General features: G+C 39.6%; 1 protein-coding gene across 6 annotated transcripts in view; it reads left to right on the forward strand.

Annotated features, from left to right (window-relative positions):
- EXT2 (exostosin glycosyltransferase 2) overlaps nucleotides 1-27,728 on the forward strand; it is a 188,009-nt gene that overhangs the window by 59,074 nt on the left and 101,207 nt on the right. For 5 of the 6 annotated variants that reach the window (XM_036996663.2, XM_036996662.2, XM_036996660.2 and 2 more), the window contains one exon: nucleotides 24,170-24,301. The exons of the other annotated variant lie outside the window; for it this stretch is intronic. In XM_036996663.2, the coding sequence (XP_036852558.1) occupies nucleotides 24,170-24,301 (132 nt within the window). The remainder of the gene's footprint in view (nucleotides 1-24,169; nucleotides 24,302-27,728) is intronic. 6 annotated transcript variants of the gene reach the window in all.

The raw sequence follows: 27,728 nt of genomic DNA on the forward strand, positions 1-27,728 counted from the left end.
ATCCCCACACTGTGAAACCGAAAATTTGTTTATATACATAAACTGAACTCTCAGAGCTGTAAAAAAAAGGCTGAATATTCCCTGCCTCTTTTCCTCCCCCAGCTCTCCAGGCCCGACATGCCACTCCAAGCTGTGTTTCTCAATCTCTGCTTTTGTATTTGCCCTAAAAAAAGCTACTGGATCACTTATGCTTAATCAAAACACACTGACCTGGCCCCTGGAGCCCCTCCTGTGAAGCAGCCAGCCACGGTTCTGATACACAGCCAGGCTCCTTGGCCGTCGGAAGAGCCTCAGGGATGATAGTGATTACCTTGTAGGGAATTTTGAATTTCATAATTGTTTTTTCAATAGCACTGGATACTCTGTGTTTTGGGTTTTCCTGAATGTATAAATCCATGTGAGGAGACTGGTCAATGTATGTTGAATAGGATAAAATAAGGACTCATTTAATTGGAGCTTTTAAGGAAGAATATTTTTATGTGTTTAACTTTTTTTTTAACTTTAATATTAATAACCTTATGGGGAAAAGGCTTTTGCCAAGTATCTGATGGGAAGCCAAGAAAAGCATTTTAATAGAACTGTCTCAAATTTATAGTGCACTAGGGCCTGTAAATAAATTTTCCTGTCTTTAAGGTTTGGGCTGATTTGCAGTTGTTTTATATAGTTTCTGAGATTTAAATCCTCACAGCCCAGATGGAGAGACCATAAAGCTGCTTTCCTTGGCAGCCATGGCATACCTTGTCCACAGGCAAACATAAATGAGTAGTACATGGAATGTCGTCTGCAAATGCTGACTTATCCTATTGTGATGCCAGTTTGAATTGATTTGCCGACTTTTCCTAGAGCAACCCACCTAAATATTCTCTAAATTTAAGAGAACTAGAGTCCTTAGTTTCATAGTGCAAACCAATCAAGTATGTATTTAACATCTGCTTTTGTTCCTAGTATCATACAAGCAATTGAGGAGAGATTAAAAGAAAAAGTGGAGGACACAGATTCTGTCTTTAAGAAAGGTCCTCAGGTTGCTGGGGAGTCTACTTTTGCTAATACAAAAATTAAAAGGCCAGTGGTGCTGTCACTCAGTTGTGCTGGGATGGATCAGGAGGTGGAAGGAATCTTCACCACTGGGGAGTCTCAGATGGGAAGAGAGGGCACTCTTGTGAGGTTATCGGCCTCCACCCGGAGGTTGGCTTCTGTGAGAAAGATGCAATAGAGAAGATGGAGCAGACCACAGGGCCTTTGAATACCAACAGCAGAGACTTTGTAGAGACTTCGGAGAAAGGGAAGGTAAATGACAAGTGGAGAGTAATGAAAAGATGTGTGATGAAAGGGAGAGCAGTATCAATTTAGGAGATTTAGGGGAAAAAACAGAGTTGGAAAGGACCTTAGAAATTATTCAATACTTCCTCATGTTTTGTAAATGACAAGTACGCCCTAGAGTTCAAACAATGAATTGTTAGGGCCAGAGTTGAGCCTTGCTGGAACCCAGGTCTCCTGACTCCCACTCTGACATTTTCTTTATTTTTGGCATTGTGTACTGCAGTGTTTTCCAAACTGAAGGTCATGACTCACTAGTAGATCAGAAGGTCAATTCAGTGGGTCATGACTGGCATTTTTAAAAAAATGAAATATAATAGAAAGGAACATATCAGCAAGTTACGTAGTGTAAACAATGTTTCCAAAGCTTCTGTTTTAGTTACATAGGCATATTGTAGTGAGTTGTGGTATAGAATGTGTTTATGTGTTTCTTAGTGTGGTTCCAGTCCAAAAAGTATGAAAGATGTTGGTAGTGGAAAGCACATGGGCTTTTGAGATGGAGAGACCTGAATTTGAATTCTAAGCTGTGCCATCTGTCTACCAGCTTTGTGACTGTGAGCAAGTTACTTCATTTTTCCAAGCTTCAGTTTTCTTATCTCAGACCTGGGGCTAATAATATCATAGACCGGTTGTATGGTTTAAATGAAATCATTTACTTGGAGCGTCTTGGTTCTGCTCTGCCTGCTCTGTGCTGGCAGTCGTTTGGGAGAGCGCCGCCTGGCTCTGTGTTTGAAAACTGAATGGAACCTCCTGGCATGGAGCTTGGTCTTAAGGAACCACAGTGAGTTACCAACACGAATGTATTATGCATTTACTTCTGGACTTGGAAACTGGAAACAGAATTATTCCTGTGGGTCTGGTGTACTTTCTATATCTTGGCTTGGAAGGAGGGTCACCTCTCTGTTTTTCTGGTAGGATCAGAGTAGCTTATTAATATCAGTGGTTCTCTAGCTGGCCTTAAAAAAATTCATTGGCATATTTGTATAAACTACTATTACTTTTTCCCCTTTCCAGTGAGAAAAAGTTTTATACTATCTTTTTCCTCTCTTCTAATATATTTTTTGCCAAGTCATGATTTTATTCATTCCTTGGACTGAAAAATTAAAAAAGTAAGTACACTTAAGGAGACAAGTTAAAATCAGAATTGATATTTGGTAAACAGCTGAAGTAGAGTTTTCCTGGGTATGAACTAAAAATAAGGGCAATTTTTGTGTGAATTTGAGAGGACTGGGCAGATAGCTTTTAGAAATAGCAGCTTGTTCACATCCTCTGAGAGGAGAATGAGTTCTATTAAAAGGTTTTCCTGGTAGCCTTCCCTTTTCCTCTCCTCCTCCTCCTACCTCTGCCCCCTTTCCCCATTCCTTTCTAGCAAGCTTCTTCCTGTATTTAAAATCCCACTGGAGAGCAGAGAGGAGTGCTTCATCCCTGAGGTGATTTGGGCCAGGGGCTAAAACACTGCCATAAATCTGCAGCTCATTTTAATGCCACGTTAAAACAGTGTGAGCGGCTGGTTTCCGTGGCCCCTGCCCTCTTTCTTTATGGGCTTCTTGGGCTCTTCTTTATAAACAGGCCCTGCGGAGTCATTTGAGAGTTCTTATCAGTCTGCTGACAGCTATATGGGCCTTTCTGCCGAGTCCAGGAGCTCAGGCAGGCGTGTGAAACTTATGATATTAAAATTGAAGGAAAATGCCAGGCAGAAGGGATTGGGTAGTGCAGCCTTGATGTGGAGGTAAAAGACTAGCAAGATAATTAAGCTTTGCAGGTCCAGGACCTCGCCATTGGCTGGACACATCTCTCTCTTGGTTGGTGGGGGCAGGGCAATAAGGGAGGGTTAAGCAAGGGAGAAGTTTCCAAGGGCTTTTATTTTTATCCCCTGATTAGAAATGCCATTCCATTGACAGCCTGTGCTTTCAAGCTTCAGCAAGTGAGTTGGGCAGCCCAGAAGCATTAGGGGAGCCAGGTTTACAATGTATTTTTTTCCTAAAGACCGTCTAATGGGCTAGACCTCTGCTAGCATGTTTTTGCCGGCTCCAGCTTGCTGTCTCTGTGTCCACGGCATCAGTTAGTGAATTTAAAGGGACTTTCATCCATATGCTTTGTTGCCCCTTTTTGTCCGGATTGCTAACCCCCAGTAATCCTTGTGGAGGGCTTCATGGAAAAGCCAGGCATTCTGTAAATGTCAGCCTGTGGTGCTTGGCCCTTTTATCCTCTAAGTCCAGAGAAATGGACTGGAAGCTGCTGCTCCTCCTCTTCCCTGCCACTTTTCCTTTCTTTTTTTTTGCTGGAAAACTCTTGCTGCAGACAGCTGAGGGGACGGAAAAGCCATTACCTGGATCAAGGCCAGCATTTGATGGGAGCTTCAAACTCTCTGGCATCTCCTGACCAAAATCTTTTTCCAGGCATTTCAAAGAGTGCATCCTTACCCTCCTTCTCCTTTCAGTTTTCCAGCCTTGATTTCCAGTGGGGCTCGGAGGGTGGAATATCCCCCAGAATGTACTTTATATCTGCCTGCTCTTATTTTCCTAACTAAAGCTTTCAGGAAGAGGTTATTAGAGATAAGCAAAATCTAATGGATATATATATTTTAACTGTTGTTCACCCTTTTGGCACAAACACATTATTTTTCTTTTTTCAAACAGTTTTGAACCTAAGCACTTCTGCAAGTGTGCTCAATTTAAAAAAGCTGTTTGATTTGAGGTTCAGGCAAAAGCAAGGAATTTTCGTAGAAGTTAGTCAAATTATATAGCTATTGATGTAGGATGAATGATTTTGATTGAACAGACAATAAAAACTACCAGTTTATTTTATTGCTCATGTAGCTTCTTTGGGGAAAGTCATTAGGTATAAAAACTAAATGGGCAATAAAACAAAATAAAATGCCCCAAAATCCAAGGCAATAGGACTCATTTTAAAATACAGGGGCTAAATTAGTATCTTTTAATTAGTTAGGTTTAAAGAACTAGTTATTGCTTATGGTATAATTTTAACAGACTTGTTAGAAATATTTAACAAATGATTTATATTAGAAGTTCTTAGTAAACATATGATAATGAACGGTCTTCACTGCATAGTCTTTTCAAGGGTTCAGAGTTGATGGGATGGTCACAGTTTCCTCTTTGGCCATCTGTTGGAAAGCTGTGTCTAAAGTTAACCATGGGTTAATCCCTTATAATGAGTCCCAATATGGGGCATTACTTCAGGAAATAGCCTCTCTAATAAACGTGTTAAATATTAATTTGCAGCCTACCTAAGAATTGTCTGACTCTCCGGGGCTGGTTTCCCACAAGATGGGACCGTTTGTGAAGCATTTCTGAGAAATAGTTGCTTTACAGGAAACACAGTACAGGTGAATTCATTATATACCTACTTAGAAAAATATCCATGTTTTTTTACACAAGAGTAACTTGTAAATTATCAAGTGTTAAAATGTTTGGTAAAGAATTCACTGTTTTGAAGTCTTCAGTAAGGGTTAAACTGATCCACAGCATTTCTGACTATAAATATTAATATAGATTATTATGTATTTATATATATTCTGTCTCCTTCAGCATTATAGAGGTTTAGAGAATTTGGAGTAGCATAATTATATTTGGCATGGTATAATTTTGGATTTATAGCAACATAATTAATCTTATAATTCCATGCTACTGTTCTTGGGAATGTAGCACAACAACCACATAGATTAATTTATCTTCATCTGAACCTGAAGACCTTTAATACTGATTCAGACCAGGATAGGTTCAGGAGTAGCTCCATGTAAACCATTTCTGACAATAAAGGTATTTCTCTCCTTGTAACTTAAAGGCTAATCTGTTATATTTAAATGTGTCCTTACTTCTCATTTTGATAAGGACTTTAATAGAACAGTTCACCTATTATCTTTCAGATTCCAGTACTTTTTGTTAAAAGGAGGAAGTGGTTCCTCATAAGTATTTGAAGTCCATATGGATATTGCAGTATTTTCAACTTTCAGGTGAATTTGACCAGGTCTTGATGATCTTATATATGTATCATTTGTATTTTAGAAAGATCTTTGAGGGTTTTTTTTGTCTTCAGTTGCAGACTGAGGGTTGTGTTCAACAGTGAGGTATTTTGTCATTTGGTGGGAATGAGAAGACCTAGGGGCTGGTGGTGCACTGAAGGGTTTGAATAACATACTCAAGGATTGCAGTGCAGTGCATAGGGAACAGTGGGCTTGACTGTACTCCCTTTAGCTTAGAATAACCACACATCAGTGTTACCCTAAACGTCTTTGCCTAGTAAGTTGTAGATAGCTACATATGACATAAAAGCAAATAAAGATTTTGGGAAATCTTCTTGGTATAACTTGTGGCTTGAAAACTATAGAAGGGAAATATTTCAACTGTCTAATCAGCTACCATAGCAATTTTTAATTGCAAGATAAGGGAGGGATCAGAATGCCCTGTGGGGATTTTCAAAGTTCACATACCTCTGTCACTCCTACTTACATTCTTAAATGCTTTCTGGGTGGAGGATGGGGACATGGGTTTCTCTGAGAATCCCTGCCGTGATGAACCTCAGTTACCCTTACTCATAGGCTTTTGTCTGCATCAGGTGAGAAGGGGCGAGGTGAAAAATTGAGAATCACTGATAGAGCAAGTGTAGCTATTTCAAGGTTTTCTCCCTCTGTTCTCCCTCTGTTGGGGAACGTACACTGGGGTTTCCACTCAGAATCAACAGGAGAGCCTGTCTTAGTAACCCTCAATCAGAAGGTGGAGCTTTCCAGCAGCAAGCACTTGGTAGAGGATGCATGCCTCTGACCAGGTGGAACAGCGATAGCAAACTTGGCACCACAGTACCCTGTTTCTCCTTTTCTGGGAGTGTGTAGGGATCGTGGAAAGTGCTCACATGTGACCTGGCTGCTGAGTTACTGTCTATGGCCAAAAACCAAACCAAAACAAAAAACCCTGCCACAGAGTATCTTGTTAGCCTTCTCTGGAATTGTTATTACATGGGAAACAGAATAGAGGAGAGAACATCACCCTAACGTGTCCTGACATGCTGATAGCTTTTTCAGAATGAACTAAGCCTTCAAATGTGTACTTTAATTAAAAGGGGCAGGCCTTTCAAGTGTGCCTGGTTGGAGTGAGGTTTGTTTTATATTTACCTTCTCTAAATCAAACAAACTTGTGCTTGCCTTCTCTTGGTTTCAGCGTAGCAAACATGGGAAATCTCACCCCAGGCAGATTCCTTTACAACTAGTGACCCAAGTTGTGCTCTTATTCATTTATTTTTGATGATAGAGCTTGATTAAAGGTTTCCAATCCAGCCTTTAGCCACTCCATGCAACCAGCCAGGAGAATGAGCTGGCTGCTAATCACTAAAGAAGCTTCCACATCTGACCTAGGGAACAGTGGGATTCAGAGGCGTGGATAACTCTGAAGACTGGGCACAGCAGAAATGAATCACTAGTCTCTTTGCTGAGAAGGTTTGACCAAGCATAGTTTTATTGGTCAGTGGCTCCTGCTTTAGTAACCTTTCACCCCTGTGGCTCTTGGAGGTGTGAGCCACTGACCGGCCTTGCCTTTGAACTCCTCATGGCTCCTGCTACCTCAAAGGCTCCTAGTCAGAGGCTTGTGTTTTGCTTGGGATTTCTCCTCACAGCAGGGTATCAGCAGTTGAGAAAAATGATCCACCCTTAGAACACTGACATATTTGAAGGTGATACCCCTGAGACTTGAAACCTATGGCTTTCTATTTCGGGAGCTGTCTGTCATATGTCAAGAACACAGCTCAGGCTACCCCTTCTTCTTCCTGTATCTCTTCTTGTTTCCCACAGGACAGGAGATGGTCACATTTGAGCATTCCCTACAAATATTCACACAGTCCTCCCCTGTCTTTGAGCTCTTTTACCCTTGTTTCTTCAGACTTACCCCAAATAGCATCTATTTTGGAAGAATTTTTCTTTTAAGTAGAGCTAAAACATGAAAATCATAGCTATCTGGTGTCTGGGAGCATGATGAATGGTGAACATGGCATAGCGCAAGTGTCATTGGGCTTGTGTGTTCAGTCCTAATGCTGCCAGATCAGATGAGCCTTCTTTGTACTTTTCACTGCCTTCTTCTAGAAAAGCTAGATCTTGCAAGAAGACAGAAATAACATAGATTGCCTCCCACATCTGCCTGGCTTCCTGCCTGAGGAATAGGAGCGAAGACTTTAGTCTTGAGAAGCAAATGCAGGTACCCGTAGATAGTAGATGGCTTCAATATAGCTTCTTTGGCAAGAAATCAAATTTCTCTTTCAAGAATATTGAGTGGAAAATATCTCTTCTGCTCATGATACTTTTAGCTTAGAAAAGGAGCAAATGATTTCCATTGAGGTCTTCTGCTTTTCTAGAATTTAGACAGAGTATTACTGATAATAGTTAGGAGAAAGGACACTCTGGCAAGGTCTTTTTTGCCTTAGAGCAAAGATTGAGTTTTTAGTAGGTACCCAGGTATGTAAAGAGCCATGCCTGACTCTGTTACCATTTTGTTCTGTGGTCATGAGTATGGTAAAGGGAAAGGGAGAACTAACATTTATTTTAACTCCTGTGTCTGGTACTGTTAGGGGCTTCCTCATGAAGACCTGATGAAGTAGCTGTTATTTTTCTCATTTTTATAAAGAAGGACAGTGAACCTTCTAGTTAATAGATGGCCCGAGATTACAAAGCAGATTTCCCAAGTGGCATACTTGGGAAGAATTTGTGACATATCATTAAAATGTGTGAAGTTTATTTATAAAGCTTTATCTTTATTTGTGTAGAACACCTTTTAAACTATCATAATCATATAAAATAGAAAATGCCTGTGTTGGGTAAGATACTGTACATGATTCAGAGCCTTACAGACTATGGTCTTGTTCTCAAGCAGCCAGTAGTCTTGAAGGGGCAGGTATGTAATTTCTGTATTAGTTTGCTAGGGCTGCTGTAACAAAATACCATAGACTGAGTGCCTTAAACAATAGGCTTCTATTTTTTCTCCTGGTTCTAGAGCTGGAAGCCCAGTACTGAGGTATCAGCAAGGTTGGCTTCTCCTGATCCCTCTCTCCCTGACTCACAGATGGTCACCCTCTTGCTGCCTCTTGTCCCTGTGTGTGTGCATCCCTGCTGTCTCTTTGTGTCCAAATCTCCTCTTATAAGAACACCAGTCATACAGAAATAGGGCTTGCCCACACAACCTCATTTTACCTTAATTCCCTCTTTAAAGATCCTGCTTTCAAATACAGTCACATTCTGATGTACTAGGGGTAAGGGCTTCAACGTAGGTATTTTGAGGGGACACAGTTCAGCCCATAACAGTGTCTATATAAGGTATAAGAGCCAAAGTCAACAGTTGTCATTTAGTGGCTCCATTGAGATAGAGTATCACTCTCTCTAACTGTGGGATCCACTTCCAAGGTGTTTTTTCCTAACCCCATTCTCACTTCCTTCACAGGTATAAGCAGTGGTAATAGTGTAAGTCAAAAAAGGGGGTGAGCGAGGTTGAAGAGTAATGCTTTAAGCACTACCTCATTGTACTGCCCATCAAAACACTGAAAATTGACCTATTGTGCTAACCTCAGAATGTATAAGGTAATTCTGCCCTGGACACCACTCATTGAGGTGGGACTTATGTTATGGTCCCTAATCACACAAGAAGATGCAAGTATATTATTAAAAGAGTTTATTAAGCCCTGTAAAATCTTAGTTTTTATTTTATAAGTGGAAAGATTCTTAGATTTGAGACTTTTTTTTCATTGAAATTGGGAGTGTCACAATTCATGTTTTAATTACAGAAAGTGAAGGTTTAAAGTATAGGGTTATGCATTAGATTGAGAGGTTTAGGACTTTACAAATACTTGAGACTTTTAAAAAGTAATGTAGAAAACCTCTTGTTTGTGATAAGAGTCATTCTTCATTCTGAAACCTGTGTTACTTAAGATGTATTGATTTGGGGGTAGGAGGAATGGAGTTTGGTAGAGGAAATAGATACATGCAAATAATATGTTCATGTTCCTAAGGAGAGGTTTATTATTTTGTCCTTGTAACTGTACATGCCTACTATTTGTTGCCTCCCCTAAGTACCTCATCTGAATCAACCCCACCCCCCATCCCAACTCATATGTGGACACCCTGGCCCTTGGAGTCAGGTTGTCTGTTAATTTAGTAGTGGATTATAATAAAGAAGAAATCTGTTGAGCAATTGTTCTTTCACTTTTGTTTTTGTTTTTAATGACAGAAGTGCTGTCTCCTTGGCCAAGGTAAGTTCACTGCCTGTAACTACTTCATCAGATTTTTCTTGGCTAATAGCTAGAGCACAAGCTCTATAGAAAACTAAGGAGGAACAGAACTCCTAAGTTTATCTTTTGTAAAACATATAGTCTCCTCCAAAGTTTTCTCTATTGATCCATTAGTAAACCAGAGTTTACTACTACCACACTTTGTCAACAGCAAGCCACAATATGTGCATTGATTACTGATGGGTTAGGCCTTGGAGAAGGGGATATCTGTGTCTCATTGGCTGTTGGCTTTTTTTCTTGTACTGTGCATTGTTTTTCTTTCTTTTTTTTTTCTTAGAGGGTCCTTATTTCTTTTACTTTGAAGTATGGATGATATACAATATTATTATCAGTTTCAAGTATACAACAAAGTGATTCAACACTTAACTATCTTATTAAATGTTCACTACAACTAGTTTAGTTACTATCTGTCAAACTAGAAAGATGTTACAGAATTACTGACTACATACTCCATGCTGAACTTTCATTCTGTGACTAATTTATATATTATGATTGAGATTTTCTGCCTCTTTGTCCCCTTTGCTTATTTTACTAACCCTCACCACCCCTCCACCATGGTAACCATTGTGACTTATTAGTGTCTGTTAGTCAACATATAATATGTCTGATTGTTATTTTCTGTTTTCTTAGACTCCACATGTAGGTGAAATCACATGGCATTTGTCTCCCTCTACCTGGTTTATTTCTGTTCTGTTTTCTTAGATTCCACATGTAGGTAAAATCACATGCCATTTGTCTTTTTCCACCTGGCTTATTTCACTTAGCACATAATCCTGTAGGTCCATCCATGTTGTTATAAATGACAGGATTTCTTTCTTTTTTTATGGCTGAATAATGTTCCATTGTGTCTATGTTCCATCTCTTTTTATCCATTCATCTGCTGATGGTCATTTTGGTTGTTTCCATATCCTGGCTATTGTAAATAATACAGCAATAATCATAGAGGTTCTTCATAATCTTTTCAGTTATGTGATTTTGTTTCTTCAGGTAAATTCCCGGAAGTGGAGCCTCCATACTGCTTTCCACATGGTTGTACCAATTGATTTTCCCTCCAACAGTGTAGGAGGGTTTCTTTTTCTCCACATCCTCACCAACACTTGTTATTTCTTGCCTCTTGAATAGTAGTCATTCTGACTGGTGTGAGGTGATACCTCATTGCAGTTTTGATTTGCATTTCCCTGATAATTAGCCATGTGGAGTATCTCTTCATGTGCCTGTTGGTCAACCATTTGTCTTCTTTGAAGAAGCATCTCTTCAGGTGCTCTGTCATTTTGCAGCAGCGTTGTTGTCAAAGCAGTTGTCCTGCATCTCTCGCCACCCAGCTGCAAAAGAATGTGTGTTGTTTTTTTATAACAAATTTGTTGACATTATTGGTGCATGTGACATTTTATATTTTTGGACCTGAGAGATGAAGTTTCTCTCTAATGATGTAGTTTCTTTAATTTGAGGAGCTAAGCTACTTTTCAGGTCATGTGGGACCCTTTCCCTTCCAAAGAAATAACTCCCAAAGGAATTGTGAGCTGAGCATCAAGCCCTAAGAAAGGCACATCTGAGTACCAAAAACAGGCATGAGAGGTGATGGGATGGTAGTTGTATGCATCTCTTTTCATCCTGTCCTTTTCCCTGATTCCTAATGTGTGACTTAGTAGAAGTCACTTGCTTCAGATAGCTCCCATTTTATCACCTGTTTGTTTTTATAATCTCTAGTAAGGACTCAGTCTTAACTGTATTGTAATCACCAATGAAAAAGATAAAGGGTGAAGGTGGATATTATGTTGTCTAGACAACTATTCGTTAAATGTTGTTGAAGAAACTTCTTGGTTTTATAGTTATTCTCACAAGGGCCTTCCAATATCACTCAAGATAAACTTATAACAGTTCTTCCCACTGTATTGGGTCAGATTTTAAATGCGTCTCTTAAATTGGCAAAAGGCATTGTCTTGCCAGTGGATTTCAGCCCTGGCCAAGTTCATTATGGATTCAATGTGACCAAAGGAATTGACAGCAAAACGTTCTTGGGGTGAAAGGGTTTTACCCAACTTTATTTTCAGATGGCAGGTCAGTCACTAAAATCCCGTTCACTCAGAGCGACTCAGCATGCAGCAAGCCGGTCTCTGCCTCTGGGCCCCTCTGTCTGCACAGCCATCCTCTGTGCCCCTCTGTCCACACAACCATCCTCTGGGCCTCTCTGCCCAGTCGTCCCACACAGCCATCCTCTGGGCCTCTGTCTTCAGAGCTGGCACCACTCCAGCCTCTGCTCTGCTCTCCTGCAGCCTTGCAGCTGTGCCACCATGTCGTGCCCAGAGCACTGGGCAGAGCTCTTTATATAGAGTCAACAGCCATGTATTGCCCACAAGTGTGCAGTGAGCTAGTCAACTATGGCCAGCTGAGAATCCTGGCCACAAACACTCTCATTTTATCCACAGGCATATAGTACTATGGTTGGGAAAGGGAACCTTCTGGAAATGTTGAGCATCCTAGAGAGGTAGGAATCTTGAGGTCATTGACTGATCCCTTTCATAAGCTGTGAGAACCCACATCTCAACACTGAGGTAAATCAGGAAGTGTAAAGAAAAGCAGGACCAGTAAACCCCCATGAACCTTTCCATGGCCCCATTTTCTCATCTGTAAAGTAGGGATAATGTCCTTGGGCTATGAGGATTAAATAAAATAAATAACAGGTTTCTGTAAGTGAATTAGATGAAGCACTTAAATACTGCCTGGTGGTACACAGTAAGTGCCTAGTTTAATCAAATATTTATTGAGTGCCTGCTTTGTCTTAGGTACAGTTCTGAGTACTAGGGATGCACCATTACCAAAACAGATAAAATCCCTGCCTGCACGGAGCTTACATTCCTCTGGGAGGAATCAATGTTAAGTGGTTATGGTGGTAATGTTGATGATCAGCATCATCTGGGGTCAGAAAAGTTAGGAGCAGAATTAACTGTAAGCATTGTTCACTTTGCTCACCCTTTCCCATGGGCATTTGTCTTTTACATTGATGTAAGTATGTCTTTCAGGACATTCCTGTATTAATGGTGGTTTATAGATTGTTTCTTCTTGCCTTCATTTTATTGAACATTTGCCCCTCCCATTCTAATCTTATTGCATGACTTAGGGAAAGAAAGGAATTTGAAAAAAAAATTTTTTTTGAAACCCCATTCTTTATTTGTCTCTCTTTGTCCCATGTTCTAGTTCTTTCTCTGTATCTTTTCTCTAATGATAAATCAGGTTTTTAAATACTTTATAGGAATCAGTCATGTAACATGCCTTGTGAGCTTTTAAGGAGCTTGTAAATATGTACCAGTCCTTGAAAAAAACACCTTGTCTAATTGAAAACTCTTGTGGAATTTAAGTGAGCACACTATTTTGCCATCAGAAAGTATTGCTCTGCACTTCATCATTCAGACCTCTTCCTTATATGTTTGTGATTATTAAGAAATATATGCTGTAGTTATTTTCTCTGGTTAACTACAAGTGGAACTGTCTGCACGTTAATTCTTTAATCACTCCCCATGAATGTAATACTGAGACTGGAAACGAACAGAAGGAAATCTTTGCTGTGAAATGGGTGACATATGCTTATGGGCTTTTGGGAATTTTCTACCCAGCTTTGTTTCAGAATAGGATTTGAGTATACTGGTCCATGTACTTGCGTGTTCTCCTAACCTTTGAGGGACTTAGATGAAAGAAAAAGAACTATAACTCCTATAAGTAAGCTATACGAAGGGGAAGTTGTATACTCAGCTATTGATATGGGAATGGGGCTGCCGCTGGTGTTGAGAGTTCATCAGAAATTCTTGTTAACATGCTAGGGAGGCATGGCCTGGAAGGCTGCATAAAGACTTCTTCATCTAAGCGCCAAGAAAATGGGATTAAACTGGGGGAAGTTAATTTTTGCTTAACAAAAATGCCAGGAGTGGAGAAAGTTAGGTTAAAAGGACTAAGTCCTCTGCAGCCAGTGGAGGGCAAATGTTATAAGCAAGGTCTCAGAGCCCCGAGAAGGGTCAGAAAGAGAAAAAAGTGTCCACTTGGTATGGCAGAGTTTTGTAACTGTGCTTGTTAATATTAAGGTGATTTTTTTTTTCTTTTTACTACCTATGTGCCAACTGGGTAGAGACTATTTTAAACAAGACAAACAATAACAACAAACCTATTCTGGATTCTGAATTCTAGTATATTTTTAGCGAGCTGGGAATAAGGTAAAAATAAAATTGAGATTAAATCCTAGGAGAGACTAATTCCTACTAAGAATTATTAGACTCTGTATGAAATTCTAGAGAAGAGCAAAAATTTGTTCACCAAGGTCTGATACATTAGGTTCTGCTGTGGGGAATGGCTGCATTTAACATGGTTCTCAGCTGTTCATCTGGATCAACACAGCCTAAAACTTGAGCCTCTGGTTAAACCAAGTCTAGCTCTGCTTTGCTGCTGCTGGGAGAAGTGAGCTATGATATAGAGATGGGTTCTAGCCCTTTAATCCATTCCAATTAAGACACTTGGGCTTTTCCTCTTGAAGAACTGCAGGATATCAGTGTAAGAAGCTATGAGAACCCACAGAAACCCACTGCCCTAAGTATTTATGGGTTGATTTCTTGAATCCTTGCCCTCAAGTGGGGCTAATAAATTTTGCTTTGTATTGTGGGTCCACTATCAAAGAATTTTTAGTCTGGCTGGGAAGATAAAGCTTTTTCCCCCAATAAAACAACAGTGGAGCAGATAATAAACATTGACTCTTGTGTAAAAATTGTCAGACGAATTAGAAAAGGGGCCTCCATAAAGTGTGTCAAGGTGGAGATGAACCTCAAAGTACAGGTAGGATTTTTTTTAAATGAATGAACTCTATTTTTTAGAGCAGTTTTAGGTTTATCTCTGCTGCCTGCTGGCTGCTGTGAGGCTCCCCAGGAAGGGCCTTGCGTGCCCTGCTCTTGCCTTTTCCTCCTTACAGCAGGATGGGGAGGAAAAGAGCTTGTCTGACCCTGTGGGGCTTGCGTAGGAGGCTTTGGAAAGGTAAGAGTGCTCGTGGGGTTCCCTTTTGTCACAGCAAACAAATGAAAAGGTGGTAATGTAAGGAGTCATTGGTACATGTGTTTGGTAAGACTTGAAATTCTTTGGATTTTAGATTACCTTCAGACACAGCTTTGAAAAATTAACCCATGAGACCTGGGAATACATTCCAGCCTGTCCCCTGAAATAAAGGGTTCTGTCAATGTTAGTGTATTGAGAGAAAATTTCCTGTATCTCAGATCTCCTGACTCTCTCCTCAGTTGCTCAGAGGCTGAAGCACTTTTGCATCTTTAATTGTGCAGCTGTTTCTTAAATTTAAGGAGGAAGGTCAATGCTTTATTTAATCTGTCTTAGTCTGTGAGCTTCTTGAGTCTATGTTTTGTTGTTTTTTGTTAACTTTGGAAAATTCTTAGCCACAGTCTCTGTAAATTTGTCTGTTCCTTGTTTCCCACTCCTCTTCTGAGACCCCAATTACAGGCATGTTAGAACATTTGAAATCATCATACAATTCTTAGATGCTGCCTTCTATTTTCTTCTACTTGTTTTTCTCTCTGCATTTTGGGTTCTATAATTTTTTTCTATTTTCATGTTCCCTATTTCTTTCCTTTGTATGTCTAGCGTGCTGATAAGCCTGTTGAAGTAGTTCTTCATTTATGATTTTATGTTTTTTTATTTCTAACATTTTTACTTGGCTATTTTTATAGTTACCATCTCTCTGCCCAATATTCCCATCTTTTCATGCAAGTTGTCTACCTTTTCCACTAGATTGTTGAACATATTACTTCTAGTTATTTTGAAGTTCCCATGTAATAGTTCTAACATCTTGGTCAGTTTTGGGTCTGGTTCTGTGAACAGCTTTATCTTATGATAGTAGATTTTTTTCTCTTGTTTTTTGTTTCTGATAAATTTTGATTTTAATAATGGATGCTGTGTGTAGAAAAATGGGAGAACTAAAGTAACCATCATGTCCACAAATGGGTAAACCTCTTCTTCTGTCAGCCATTAGTGTTGGAGGTTGACTCAGTCTAGTGTGTATTGGGGTGGGTTTGGATTTTTCTGTCACTAGACTTGCCTTCCACACCCCAGGGACCTCAGGTGCTGCCAGTGGTAAGCAGCTCCCACCTTGTTCTCAGTGTGGGGCCCAAGGCACTGGGGCTTTTTTGAGTTCTAGCCTTGCCCTTGTGCTTTCAGCAGGCCCTTGCCTGCCTGTGCCACACAGGAGGCCTTCCTCTCCTCATTGCTTGTATGTGGTGCCAGGCCTGTGGTGAAGGCAGTGGGATTCTCCCTCCACCTGGTCCAGCCTCAGGCTCAGGCTTGTTTTCTGGGGCCTTGGAGCAGGAGTATCCCTGCTCCCTCCCCCTGTGGCATCTATCCGTTCCTCTTGATCTGTGGTGGGGGGTCTTGGGTTGGAGAGAGTTCCTGCCTCTCCTTTAGAAGCAGGAGGCTTTTGCTTTGACTCCTCCCTCGGGGGTGGTCTGCAGGAGCTGGAAGGACTCCTACCCCTCCCAGGGGGTGCTGGCTCCCTCCACTCTTTTTCCAGAGCCACTGGATCCATGTCTTGATCTCAGGGATGGGAGGGTCTCCTGCTCCTCATCCAGCAGTTTAAGGCTTTTGCTTTGGATGCAAAAAAAAGTCCAAGAAATGGGCAGGGTTTTGCAGCTGTGTGCTGTTGAGGAAATCTCTCTTTGATTTCCTTCCCTGCCCTTATCCTTCTCAAGAACATCTGGCAGAATACAGCCTGCAAGTAAACACAGGCTCCCCTTGCATCTAGAACTTCCAAACTGTCCTGCTAGCCCACACTAATTCATTAAATTCTTTAAGAATTCATTAGAATAATAGCTGGTTTATTTTGGCCGCTTTTACAGCAGCCACCTCTACTTTCTGTGCCTTTCTGAAGCTGAAATAATTTGTGGGTCCCATTGCTCCTGGAGGAGCTTATCACCCTTTGAAATTTGGTTCCCTTGGTTGCCTTATGACCACAGCTCTCTGATGAACCCAAGATAAGTTATGATGTTAGTGGGTTATCTAGTTGTTTTTTCTCATTGTTATGATGGATTCCACATTCTTGTGTGGTTTTCTACATCCTAAGCAGAAGCAGATACTTTTATGTTGTGACCAGCCAGTGGTTTGGGGAAGGTGAACAGAGCAGTATGGGAACAAGTACTGATACACAGTTACATGCCACTGTCAGTTTGTTGGACAGCATTACCACTTGGAATTTGGGACAGAAGCATAGCTGGCTGGTTTAATATTTTGTTTTATTTTGTGGTTTTCATTAGAAAAATCCTTTAATATAGTAAAATGAAGCCCATTGATCTGGATCACATTCAGGAGGTTCTGATGAAAAGTTCAGTGCAAAGTTGGCCGACTGATTAGAGGACATTGGAGAGCCATCATTGTGCTTTTGGGATCGAGATGCTCTTGGACTACTCTTAGATAGTTGGGATTCTTATGTATAGTATTTTCACTGTTAGATAGATATCCTGACCACCGCTAATTAGCAGACTTTCTCAGCATAATTTTACCAACTGTTGATTTCTCTCATAGCCTATACATGCATACCATAAGGGACACTCTTAGTCTCATATCTGCCTTGCTGTTCTATCCAAGAACAGAGTGTCCTTCCTCTCTCTCAAATCCACTTCTCCCATCTTTCACCTTTTAAAATTCTGTATACGAGATATGATCATTATTATTAAATGATGGTTTTTCCCCCCTTTAACTATATGGGTTGGTACTTACAAGATTGGGTAAGTTCCATGAAATGTCTCTGGTGCCTGTGCCACCATGTGCCTGTGAGGGAGTGTGGTTAGTTGGATTTGTTCTTCCAGCAGCCATTTGACTGCCTACTCTTTGACAGGCACTGTGTTAAAGGCTGGAAGTTCAGTGGTGAGCAAAACCAGATGTACTCCCACTGTCATGGTTTCTGGAGAGGTACTGTCCTCTTCCTTGGAAGCTTGGAGATTAGAAGGGACCTGTTATTGGTTGCTCTATTTCTAAGTATAAAGTTCTGTCATACTCCCATTTGATGTATTTTTGTTATTTTTAACTCTTCTCTGACCAGTTGGAATTCTTTACTGTCTTCAAGAATTGAGAAGAGTGGAGTGCAACATTGGGATCTCATTCTCTCTCCTCTTTCCCGTCCCCCATCCCCACCCCAAAACATTGTTGAATGAAGTCCATTGTAAGTGACGAAGACCCTAAGGGGACAGGATGGATGTGAGTGCTGAGGGGAGAGCTAACCCTTTCTGATTGTTCTGTACTAGCACTGATCAAGGAGCTTTATAAACCTCATTGGATCTTCACAGTTCCATGAGGTAGGTGGTGTGATCTCCATCTTAGAGATTCAGAAAACACAGAGAAGTTAAGTAACTTGAAATTGTGCAAGATGTTCATAGCCATGATTCTTTCTATAGGACTTCATTGGCTTCTTTTAAACACTTGCCATTGCCAATCCTGCTGGCTTTATGTTGCCGAAAATTAAAGAAATTAATCACATTTAATTGATATATAAACTAAAGTCATATTTTCAATTTGAAGTACCTGTTTGGCCCACTTCCTACCTTTAAGGAGCTTTATAATTCTCCTGTTTGAAAGCATCTAGGAACTTAGTAGTTCTTATGCTCTGAAATCTGCATGTTTTATAAAATTACAATGGTATATATTTAATGAAGAAAGGTAAAACACTTTACTCAAGGTTATACTGGTATGACCAATTCATATGTGACTTAGCTCTTTAGCTTAGAGTGACTGGGGATTTTGCATAGCTGCTGAAGAATCCCTTATTTAAACTTTTCAGATGGAGGTAAATATAGCCCATGTTTTAGGGGAAAAAAACACTCCAGAACATAATAAGCACTTGCATTTGCTCACTGGATGAGAACAGTGATGCTTTCGTGCCTTGCCAGCATAGCTGAAAACTCCTTTCTCTCTGCTGACAAGTAGCTGACACTGAGTTTTGAAAGGGCTGTAAATTATAATGCCCTCTAAACACTTTAAGGTGTTACAGAGGTCCTGCAGAAACAGTTAAGCCTAAGCAGTTCATTTATCCTCTGTCTGAGATACTTAAGCTACGATGATTAGCAAAGCTTTCTTCCTTTGAGTGAAATGCAACTTGGTGGACAGGGTGAGATGATTTGAGACATTTTAAATTAGATGTTTTGTCCTGCAGTTGTGCCTTTGGCTGGCATTCTAGGTAGATTTGCTACTAATCATTGTTTCCTATAAATCCCCAAAGCTGCTGTCTGCAGTGTGATTAAATGTGAATAAAGTTTTACAATGCTTCAGTTTTGAGTATTGCTTAATTTAAGTATGATTTAAGCTAAAAGAACATATGATGAGGCACCTATTTGGGGAGGAAAGGAGGTAACTATTTAAGATGTGTGTTCTGTTTGGGCTCATGCTCCTTAGTGAATTTTTATACCTTTCAATTTCTTGAAAAAGGATAATTTCCTAAAACTCACTAGCTAGTACTCTTACTACTCTAGAATGGGGTGGGGAAATGTCTGAATTTAGAGGTAGGCATCATGGATTTGAGTTGTGACTTTGTATCTTGGTTTACCCACATATAAAATGTCCCAAATAAGTGGCAAGCTGGTTATAAAGAGCAGATGAGATCATGGAGACAAAAGTGCTTTGTAGCAACTAAAACATTGTAATATCTACAAGGATGCCAATAAAAAGTGCCAATTTCTATACCCAAGGAATTCATAATTTAGCTGGAGAGAAAAGTGATCATCTGAAATAACAGTGAAACAATTACAGCACGCTATATAACAGATCCACCCTATAAGGTAAAGTCTCTACTGTGGGATTCCATAGTTAGAGGAGATGTTGATATTTGAGGTGATCGGTAAAGTTTTCACAAAGAACATAGATTCTTTTAGGTTTCGTGTAAATAGTTTGGCTGGATGACTGGAGAGAAAACTGTAGTATGACTTTAAGCAGGAATGAGACTGGAGTGCGTAGGGTATATTTAAGAAGCAGCAGGCAACCAGCCAGCCGTCAGGCTGTCCCCAGATGGTAAACTATAGGACAGCTTAAGTCAAATGTCATTGGAAGCTAAATCTGTTTCAACTTTTCTTTCAGTAGGAGAAATTCTCATTGTGATACTTGGCCTTTTCCTTTTTCTCAAATGAATCCATAAACTTTCTTTTTTTTAAAATATATTTTTATTAAGGTATCATTGATAGATACTCTTATGAAGGTTTCACAAGGAAAACAATGTGGTTACTACATCCACCCATATTATCAAGTACCCACCTCATACCTCTTTGCAATCACTGTCCATCAGTGTAGTAAGATGCCACAGAGTCACTATTTGCCTTCTCTGTGCTACACTGTCTTCCCCATGATCCCCTCCCACACCATGTGTACTAATCATAATACCCCTCAATCCCCTTCTCCCTCCCTCCCCACCTGCCCTCCCCCACCCCTCTCCTTTGGTAACTGCTAGTCCCTTCTTGGAGTCTGTGAGTCTGCTGCTGTTTTGTTCCTTCAGTTTTGCTTCGTTATACTCCACAAATGAGGGAGATCATTTGGTACTTATCTTTCTCTGCCTGACTTATTTCACTGAGCATAATACCCTCTAGCTCCATCCATGTTGTTGCAAATGTTTCTTTCTTATGACTTTGCCTTTTTCTTATAATTAGTGGAGGGAATAGTTGTCACATCACTCAGAAGTTATCCTAGGCTTTGAGTGAAGAGTGGACTTGCCCAGGAAACAGAACCAAAGTTGGCAAGTCATGACTAGAAAGTGTCTTTTTCCTCCACCTCTTTTCAGTTATGCTTTCAGTTTCTTATATTAAATTTTCATATGTTCACCCCCTTACGTAAAATAGCCTTTGAATTCCGAGTGCAGTGATAGGTCTGAGTGAAGCTGAAGAGGTCATCTACATCAGCATCCTGCCCTTCTTAGGAAATGAGTTTAAACTCTGCTAGGGTAACGAACTGTCTTCTTTCAAAAGATTATTAGGCTAGGACGGAGTAGCTAATTTTAGAGTAACTCTCCTGCCAAAAACAGAAAAGTATAAAAGCTTATTAAAATAGATAAAACAACAGTTGAGAGTCATTGAAGAGCCATCAATGCAGTCCATATGCTTAAAGAACATTACTCCCTGAGAGAAAGGAAGCACACTGAGATGAGCTGTGTTTGCTCTTTTTCTCTGAGGGCATTTCCTCATTTACAGCCCAAGGGTATGGCATCCTAGCAGAAAGCTGCAGTCCCACAGAGCTGAGAGGTTGGAGTTAGGGATAACCAAAATATCGGATTTGAGGAGCAAAATCCCGGGAAAAAGGGAACCCCAGGGAGGTAGGCAAAAAATTGGCATGCAGTCTTCCCTTGAGGTGTTTGCCTTCCCTTGACATGTGATCAGAGCAAGACTCCAAAAATCCCTGCAGAAAGAAGCAGCTGGGAGTCTAACTAAGTTGTGCGAACATTCCAGCAACTGTATATAGTGCTGGGAGCTGGCAGTTGGTGTTCAATGCCTACTAAGATGTAGGGGTTCCTTGTAAACACCCCAAGGTTCACTTGAAATCTCAGAGGACCACACCTTAAGAGTAAGGGACAGGTGAAGAGCTGGCCCTGACAAAACCTAAAACCAGCCACTGAAAGGATTACAGTGTATGACTGCATTCTTTGCCTGCCAGAAGAATGTTACACCCTTAGGAGGAAGATAATCCAATCATCCAGAGCCTCTACAATTTTTAATACAGAATGTCTGGTGTCCAATAGAAAATTAACAGGTGTGCTAGACATTGAAAGCAAATAACCAAAATGAAGAGGAAAAATAGATGGTCAAAAGAGACCCACAGGTGATTCAGATATTGGAGTTATCAGTCAGGAACTATGTTCAATAAAATAAAGGAGGATTTCAACAAACATGAAAATTCTAAAAAATCAAATGGAAATTCTGAAACTGAAAAATATAAGAACTGAATTGAATTCAGTACATGGGTTTAATAGCAGTTTAAACACACAGACACAGACACAGACACAGAAGGATAGAGGATTGGTGGGACAAGTACAGAGAGCCACATCTAGGGATGTAATAGTTGAACTGCTGTAAGCTAAAGACAGAAAGGTTTAAATGCAGTCAGAAATAAAAGGCATATTATCTTCAAAGGAGCACCAGTAAGGCCAACAGCTGTGTTGTTAGCAAAAATTGGATGAAGCTAGAAAACAGTTAGAATTTCATCCTGCATGTACTTAAAATAAGTAATCGCTCACCTAGAATTCTCTACCTGGCAAAAATATCCTTCCAAAATGAATGGGGAAAGAAAAGAAAACTTTCAAATGTAAAGACAATTTGCTGCCAACTGACCTGCATCCAAAAAAAACCAAGTTCTTCAAGCATTAGGAAGATGATTTGAGACGGAAGCTCAGATGTGCATGAAGGAAAGAATACCAAGAAGGGTAAATATATGGTAAATATAAATGCAAATTTAAAATCAATGATGACTTGTGGGGTTTATAATATGTAGAAGAAAACTACTTTACAGTAATAGCACAACAGGGATAAATGGGATGGGAGAGGATAAATGGAGTTTCTTGCATTGCTTGTTAAGTTGTAAAATTACTAATTTGAGGTATATCATAAATCAGTGATACTTACTTTAATTGCTAGGATAGCTATTAAAAGAATAACAGAAGACTAACTAACCAGTGAGCCAATGAAGGAAAAAAGCATGGAGTAATAATTGGATCAATTCTAAAGGCAAGAAAGGAGAAATGAAGGAATAAATGGATGAAACAAATAGAATGAGCATACACCTAAACTCAGCCAAACTCATCAGTAGCTATGTTATATATAAATGGACTTGGTGTACAAAAGCCAAACATTTTTGGTTGGGATAAAATATTAAATTCATTTTTAGTGATACAAGAAACAATCTTGAGACAAGCTTTGAGAGCACAGATTTGAAAGTAAATCTTTGGAAATATACATACACAAGCAAAAAAAAATCAGGGAGATGTAGAATATTTAAGCAATACTCATAATCAATATACTCTGCTTGACAATTGTAAAGCATTACACTGTCAAAGCATCATCAGCTGCAGGATACACCTTTTTAAATGCACATAGATCATATACAAAGATAAACAATGCGGGGCCATAAATCAAGTTTAAATAAGTTGCAAAGTTTTTAAATAACACATGTATTCTCTGAGCACAGTGCAATCAAAGTAGAAGTCAGTAACATAAACAGAAAATCCCAAAATACTTATAAATTAAACACTATACTTCCAAATGACCCATGAGCCAAAGAAGATATCACAATGGAAATAAAAAAAACAAATGTTTACCCACATTGTAGTGGAAATGATGTATAAATGTATAGGATACGTTTAAAATAGTGTATAGAGGTAATTCATAGCTTTAAATGCATATATTAGAAATGAAAAAAGGTAAAAATCAATTATCTAAACTTGAATCTCAGGAAGCTAAATGCAAGATGAATTAAAGTCCTCCAAAATAGAATAAAATAAAACAATAACAGCAGAAAGGAACAAAATAGAAAAAAAATATGATAATCAATAAAACCAAGCACCAGTTTTTGAAGAGATTAATACAATTGATAAATCTCTAGTAAGGCTGATCAAGTACAAAGAGAATACAAGATTATCACTGCCAGGATTGATAAAAGGTATGTTACTATAGATTGTACAAGCATTAAGTAGATGTTAATGCACATATTTAGTCCAGTAAACTAAAAAACTTAGATGAGTGTATTCCTTAAAATACTATAGATAAAACTGACACAAAAATGAATATATGCATAATCCTATGTCTATGAAAGAAAATTATTTAAAACCCTCATACACCAAAGAAATGCGTAGCCTAGGTGACCCTTTGATGGATTCTTTTAAAACTTTGAAGGAAGAAATAATGCCAACCTTGCATGAAATTTCTTTGGGAATAGAAAAAGAGGGAGAACTTTTCAATTCATTTTATAAGGCCAGAATAACCTTTACACCAAAACCTGGTTTAAATATTAGAAGTGTTGAACAAATGAAGTTAGAGATGAAAGAGTAAATACTGTTTGATTCCATTAATATGAAGTTAGCAGAGGAGGCACAAGAACAGTCAGAATAATGGTAACTCTTCAAGGGGTGAGATACTGCTTGGGAAGCAGCATAAAGGAATCTTCTGTGGTGCTGGAATGTTCTATAATGTTATCTGGGCAGTAGTTACAAGAGTATGTACATACGTAAAAATTTGTTGAGTTGTACACTTAAGATTTATGCACTTAATTGTATGTATGTTATCTGAAAATATTATAAAAGTGCTCTGGTATAACAAGTTGATATTTTCATCATCACATAGTTTCTCTCATATCTAAATTGAATCCAGTGTGCATTTCACTTGGTTACAGTCTATTTAGACTGCATCTGATTAGTGCACACTTCTGATGGAACTGGCTTGAACAGCAGGGAGCATTTGCTGTCAGTTCCCCCCTCTTAGGGAATAAAGTAATTGCCCAGACCTGAGTTGACTTTGATAAAGCAACTGTTCTTGCATTCTGTCTCACTTGCTCACTTAATACTGTGTTGTTTTCTTTACAGGCACGGTGGTTCTGGGAAGCATACTTCCAGTCAATTAAAGTCATTGCCCTGGCCACCCTCCAGATTATCAATGACCGAATCTATCCATATGCTGCCATCTCCTATGAAGAATGGAATGACCCTCCCACTGTGGTAAGTGAATTCCAGTGCTAGCCATGTCGATTCCAGCAATTCCAGTGCCAGGCACAGTCCATAGCTTGTCAGGATGACCAAAGGAAAATGTACTAACTACATTTATAAAGGTCATTTAAATTCTAACTTTCTAAGATGGGAGTGTGGTGTTAAATTTCAGGTCTGATACAGCCAGCTTAATTCTGAAATGATAGCAAAAGTAAGAAATACAGAAGCAGCATCTTCCAGTTTGTTTAAAATGGGCTCTGGAAGACAGTATGTTTATTTATCGCAGGGATAAAACGGGAGGCCTTGGTCTTGTTGGAAATCAAAGACTTTCTGATGACTTTTGCTGTTGTAGTGCTTAGAACTCTTGAAAAGATTGTGTAAGCTACTTAATAATAACGTATTTTGAGTGCTTACTTTCCCAGGGACTGTGCTAAGTGCTTTACGGGGATTGTGTCAATCAACACTTCTAACACCCTGTGAAGAAAATAATGAGCAAAAGTGAACTAGAGGAATTATAGATTGCTAAAGTCAGGACTTGCTCAAGTGGTGGCTGAGGCCCCTGGGTATTTCCAGCAGAGGGATGGGGTGGTCAGAAGCGGCCCTCAGGGCTTCTTCCTTGCTCCAAGGAGTCACAAGGCACTTGCGGCACTGTAAGGATTGTGGGGATAGCCGCACCTTCTTTCTCACTGAAAATACCTGAAGTTCTGGGGTTGGCAGTTCTTACTTCTTCACTGCTCTGAGCACACCTGGCTGTCTTACTTGCAGCCCTCAAGGCTTTCGTGTGAGAGAACTCTCCTTGGCTCTTCATTCTAATCGTTGCTCTCTTGCCTGTCAGCCCTCCTTGTCTTCTGCCTCTGCTTTCTCGGGATAGTGCTGTATACTGCCACCTGGGTCACAGTCTTGTAGGACCCTCCTTCCCTCTATCCTTTATTAAGTGGTTACTGTGTGTCAGGCACCCCACCAAGATGCTGAGAAGGCTGAAAAAGCCGGACTGTTTTCAGAGCAATGTTCCACCAACGTGAAGCCAGCAAGTAAGGCAGATTGTATGAGAAGTCCTGTGATGGAGTGGCATACAGGGTGCTGTGGGAGAAGGGGAAAGGCAGTGCTCCCCGCTGGGAGGGGTCAGGGCGCTCCTGTAACTGGGTGCCTGAGAAGAAGTATGTGTGTGTTTTACAGTGAAATCAAACAAAGCAACAACAAGCACCTTCTGTTTTGCTTGACGTAGTTTTCTTCTGTGCGTCTCTTCTCTTGAGCCCATTCCCAACAGTATGTTTCCTTCCAGAATGTTTCTGTTCATGTAATTTAAAATACAAATGGATCATACTACACATATTGTTCTGCATTGTGCCTTTTTTACTTAACAGGGCATGGACTTACTTCCACTTCATTCTATACAGGCATATTCGGGTCTAGGGATGGCTATATAGTGTTCCATCGTTTATGTATATCTTACGTAGCAGACATGTTATTGATAGAGATTTACATTGCTTTTTTTTTCTATTTTCAAATGGTAATAAAAGGGATATACTTTCATTCATGTTTCACATAAATGTGTGGATATATCTATAGAACTGATTCCAGTTGAGAAATTGCATGAAGAATATGTACATTTTGAATGCTGATTGATATTAATTAATTTACCTTTCAAAAGACTGTACCAATGTATAGTTCCACCAGTAACATTTTGGTTTTTTTGGTTTTTTGAATTTTTGCTCTTCTGCCTGATAAAAAATGATCTTACAGGTGTGTATTTTTCAAGTGGAAGATTGATATCTCTTAACAGTTTCCCCCAGAATACATATACAAATCCTGTTTGTATTTTGATTGGTCAGGTTGGATTGTAGATTGCTTGAGACATTTATTCATTCAGTAGGTATTTCCTGAGTGCCTGCTGTGTTCCAGGTAGTATACTTGGTACTTGAAATATATTTGTCAATAAAGCAGAGAAAGACTCATGCCTTTGGGGAGTTTACATTGCAATGGATCTTGCCATCTAGAAGCAAGATTTGTCTTTTTAGTAGAATTTTGAAGTTTTCTTTATGTAGGTCCTTCACAAGTCCTGATATATTTTTTCTTAGATATTTTATCTTTTTTATGTTCTGATAAATTTCTGATATGGGTTCAACTGGTTATCATTTGTATAAAGACACATTATGGGCTTCTGTATGTAAATTTTGTAACTTCTCTTTTACTGAATTCTACAATTGTTTCACCTTTTTTAAGTTGGTTCTTTTGTGTTTTCCAGATACAGAATCATACCTACAAATATTAATTTTGCTTCCTTTTTCCAAAATTTGAACCTTTTATTTTCTCTTATCTAATTGCTTTGGTTAATACTTATGGAACAATGTTAACTGATGATCTGAGTATTAAAAGAGAAGGGTAGGTATTATCCAGTCAGAGAAAGGGGGAACATTAGGATCCACCAAGAAGTAACAGCCAGTTCAGAGGTACAGAGGGATAAGACAGCATGGTGATTTAAAGAACTTTAAGGAGGTCAGTGTGGCTGGAGTGAAGGAGGCATGTAAGGGAGAGGCAGAAGATGAAGCCTAGTGAAGGCCCAGATCATGAAATAACTTTTATCTTACAAGAGGTGTTGGAGTGTTATTGGTGAATAATGGGAAATCACTGAAGCATTTAAACAGGGGAGTAATGTGGTGAGGTTGCATTTTAGATCAGTCTGACATCAGTGGAGGATGGATCAATTGCAGTGGGGCAAGACTAGAGACAGGAGGCTATTTCAGGAATGCAGATGAGAAGTAATAGAGGATAAATTTGAGTGATATCATGGAGAATTGACTGTTCTGACTGGCAAATGAGGGAGTTTTTAGGAAGAATGAAATATGTGATGTAGTTTATCTGGATAGAGAATGTGAATGCAGGGGGTCATGGATGAGGATGGTATTGGGGTCCAAACTGACTCTAACTGCAGGGCCTTCTGCAGTCTGGCTTTAGTCTACTTTTCTAGGTTTATTTCCCTCTTCTCCTTTCAGGGAGTTCTAGGTTTCTGGCAACACCACTTTGTCCTTCCCATGTAGACTCCATGCTTTCCCCTCTCTGTGCCTTTGTGAAATGGTGGCCCTTTCACTGAGAGGCCTTTCTTCACCACCACCTCCAAGTACACATTTTATCCATATTTCAGTGGCCTGCTTATACACCCCTTCCTCCATGAGGAGGCAGGAAATAAACTTTCCCAGGCCCCCTAACCAGGAAGTAATCTTTGGTTTTTGTAATTCTTAGAACATATTATCTATATTTCTTTCCTGTCACTTAACATGCATAGAAGCATAATTTCCTGGAAAGTTTTAAGCTGCTTAAGGGGATTTCTGAGTTATCTTGGTATTCCTCATAAAACCTAGGACAATTAATTCAAATTAATTCAGACAGGACAATTTAAGTCAGACTATTTAATTCAGCCCTTGATACATAAAGGAAGGAA

Source organism: Manis javanica, chromosome 11 (assembly GCF_040802235.1).
Source record: "Manis javanica isolate MJ-LG chromosome 11, MJ_LKY, whole genome shotgun sequence".
Lineage (NCBI taxonomy): Eukaryota > Metazoa > Chordata > Mammalia > Pholidota > Manidae > Manis > Manis javanica.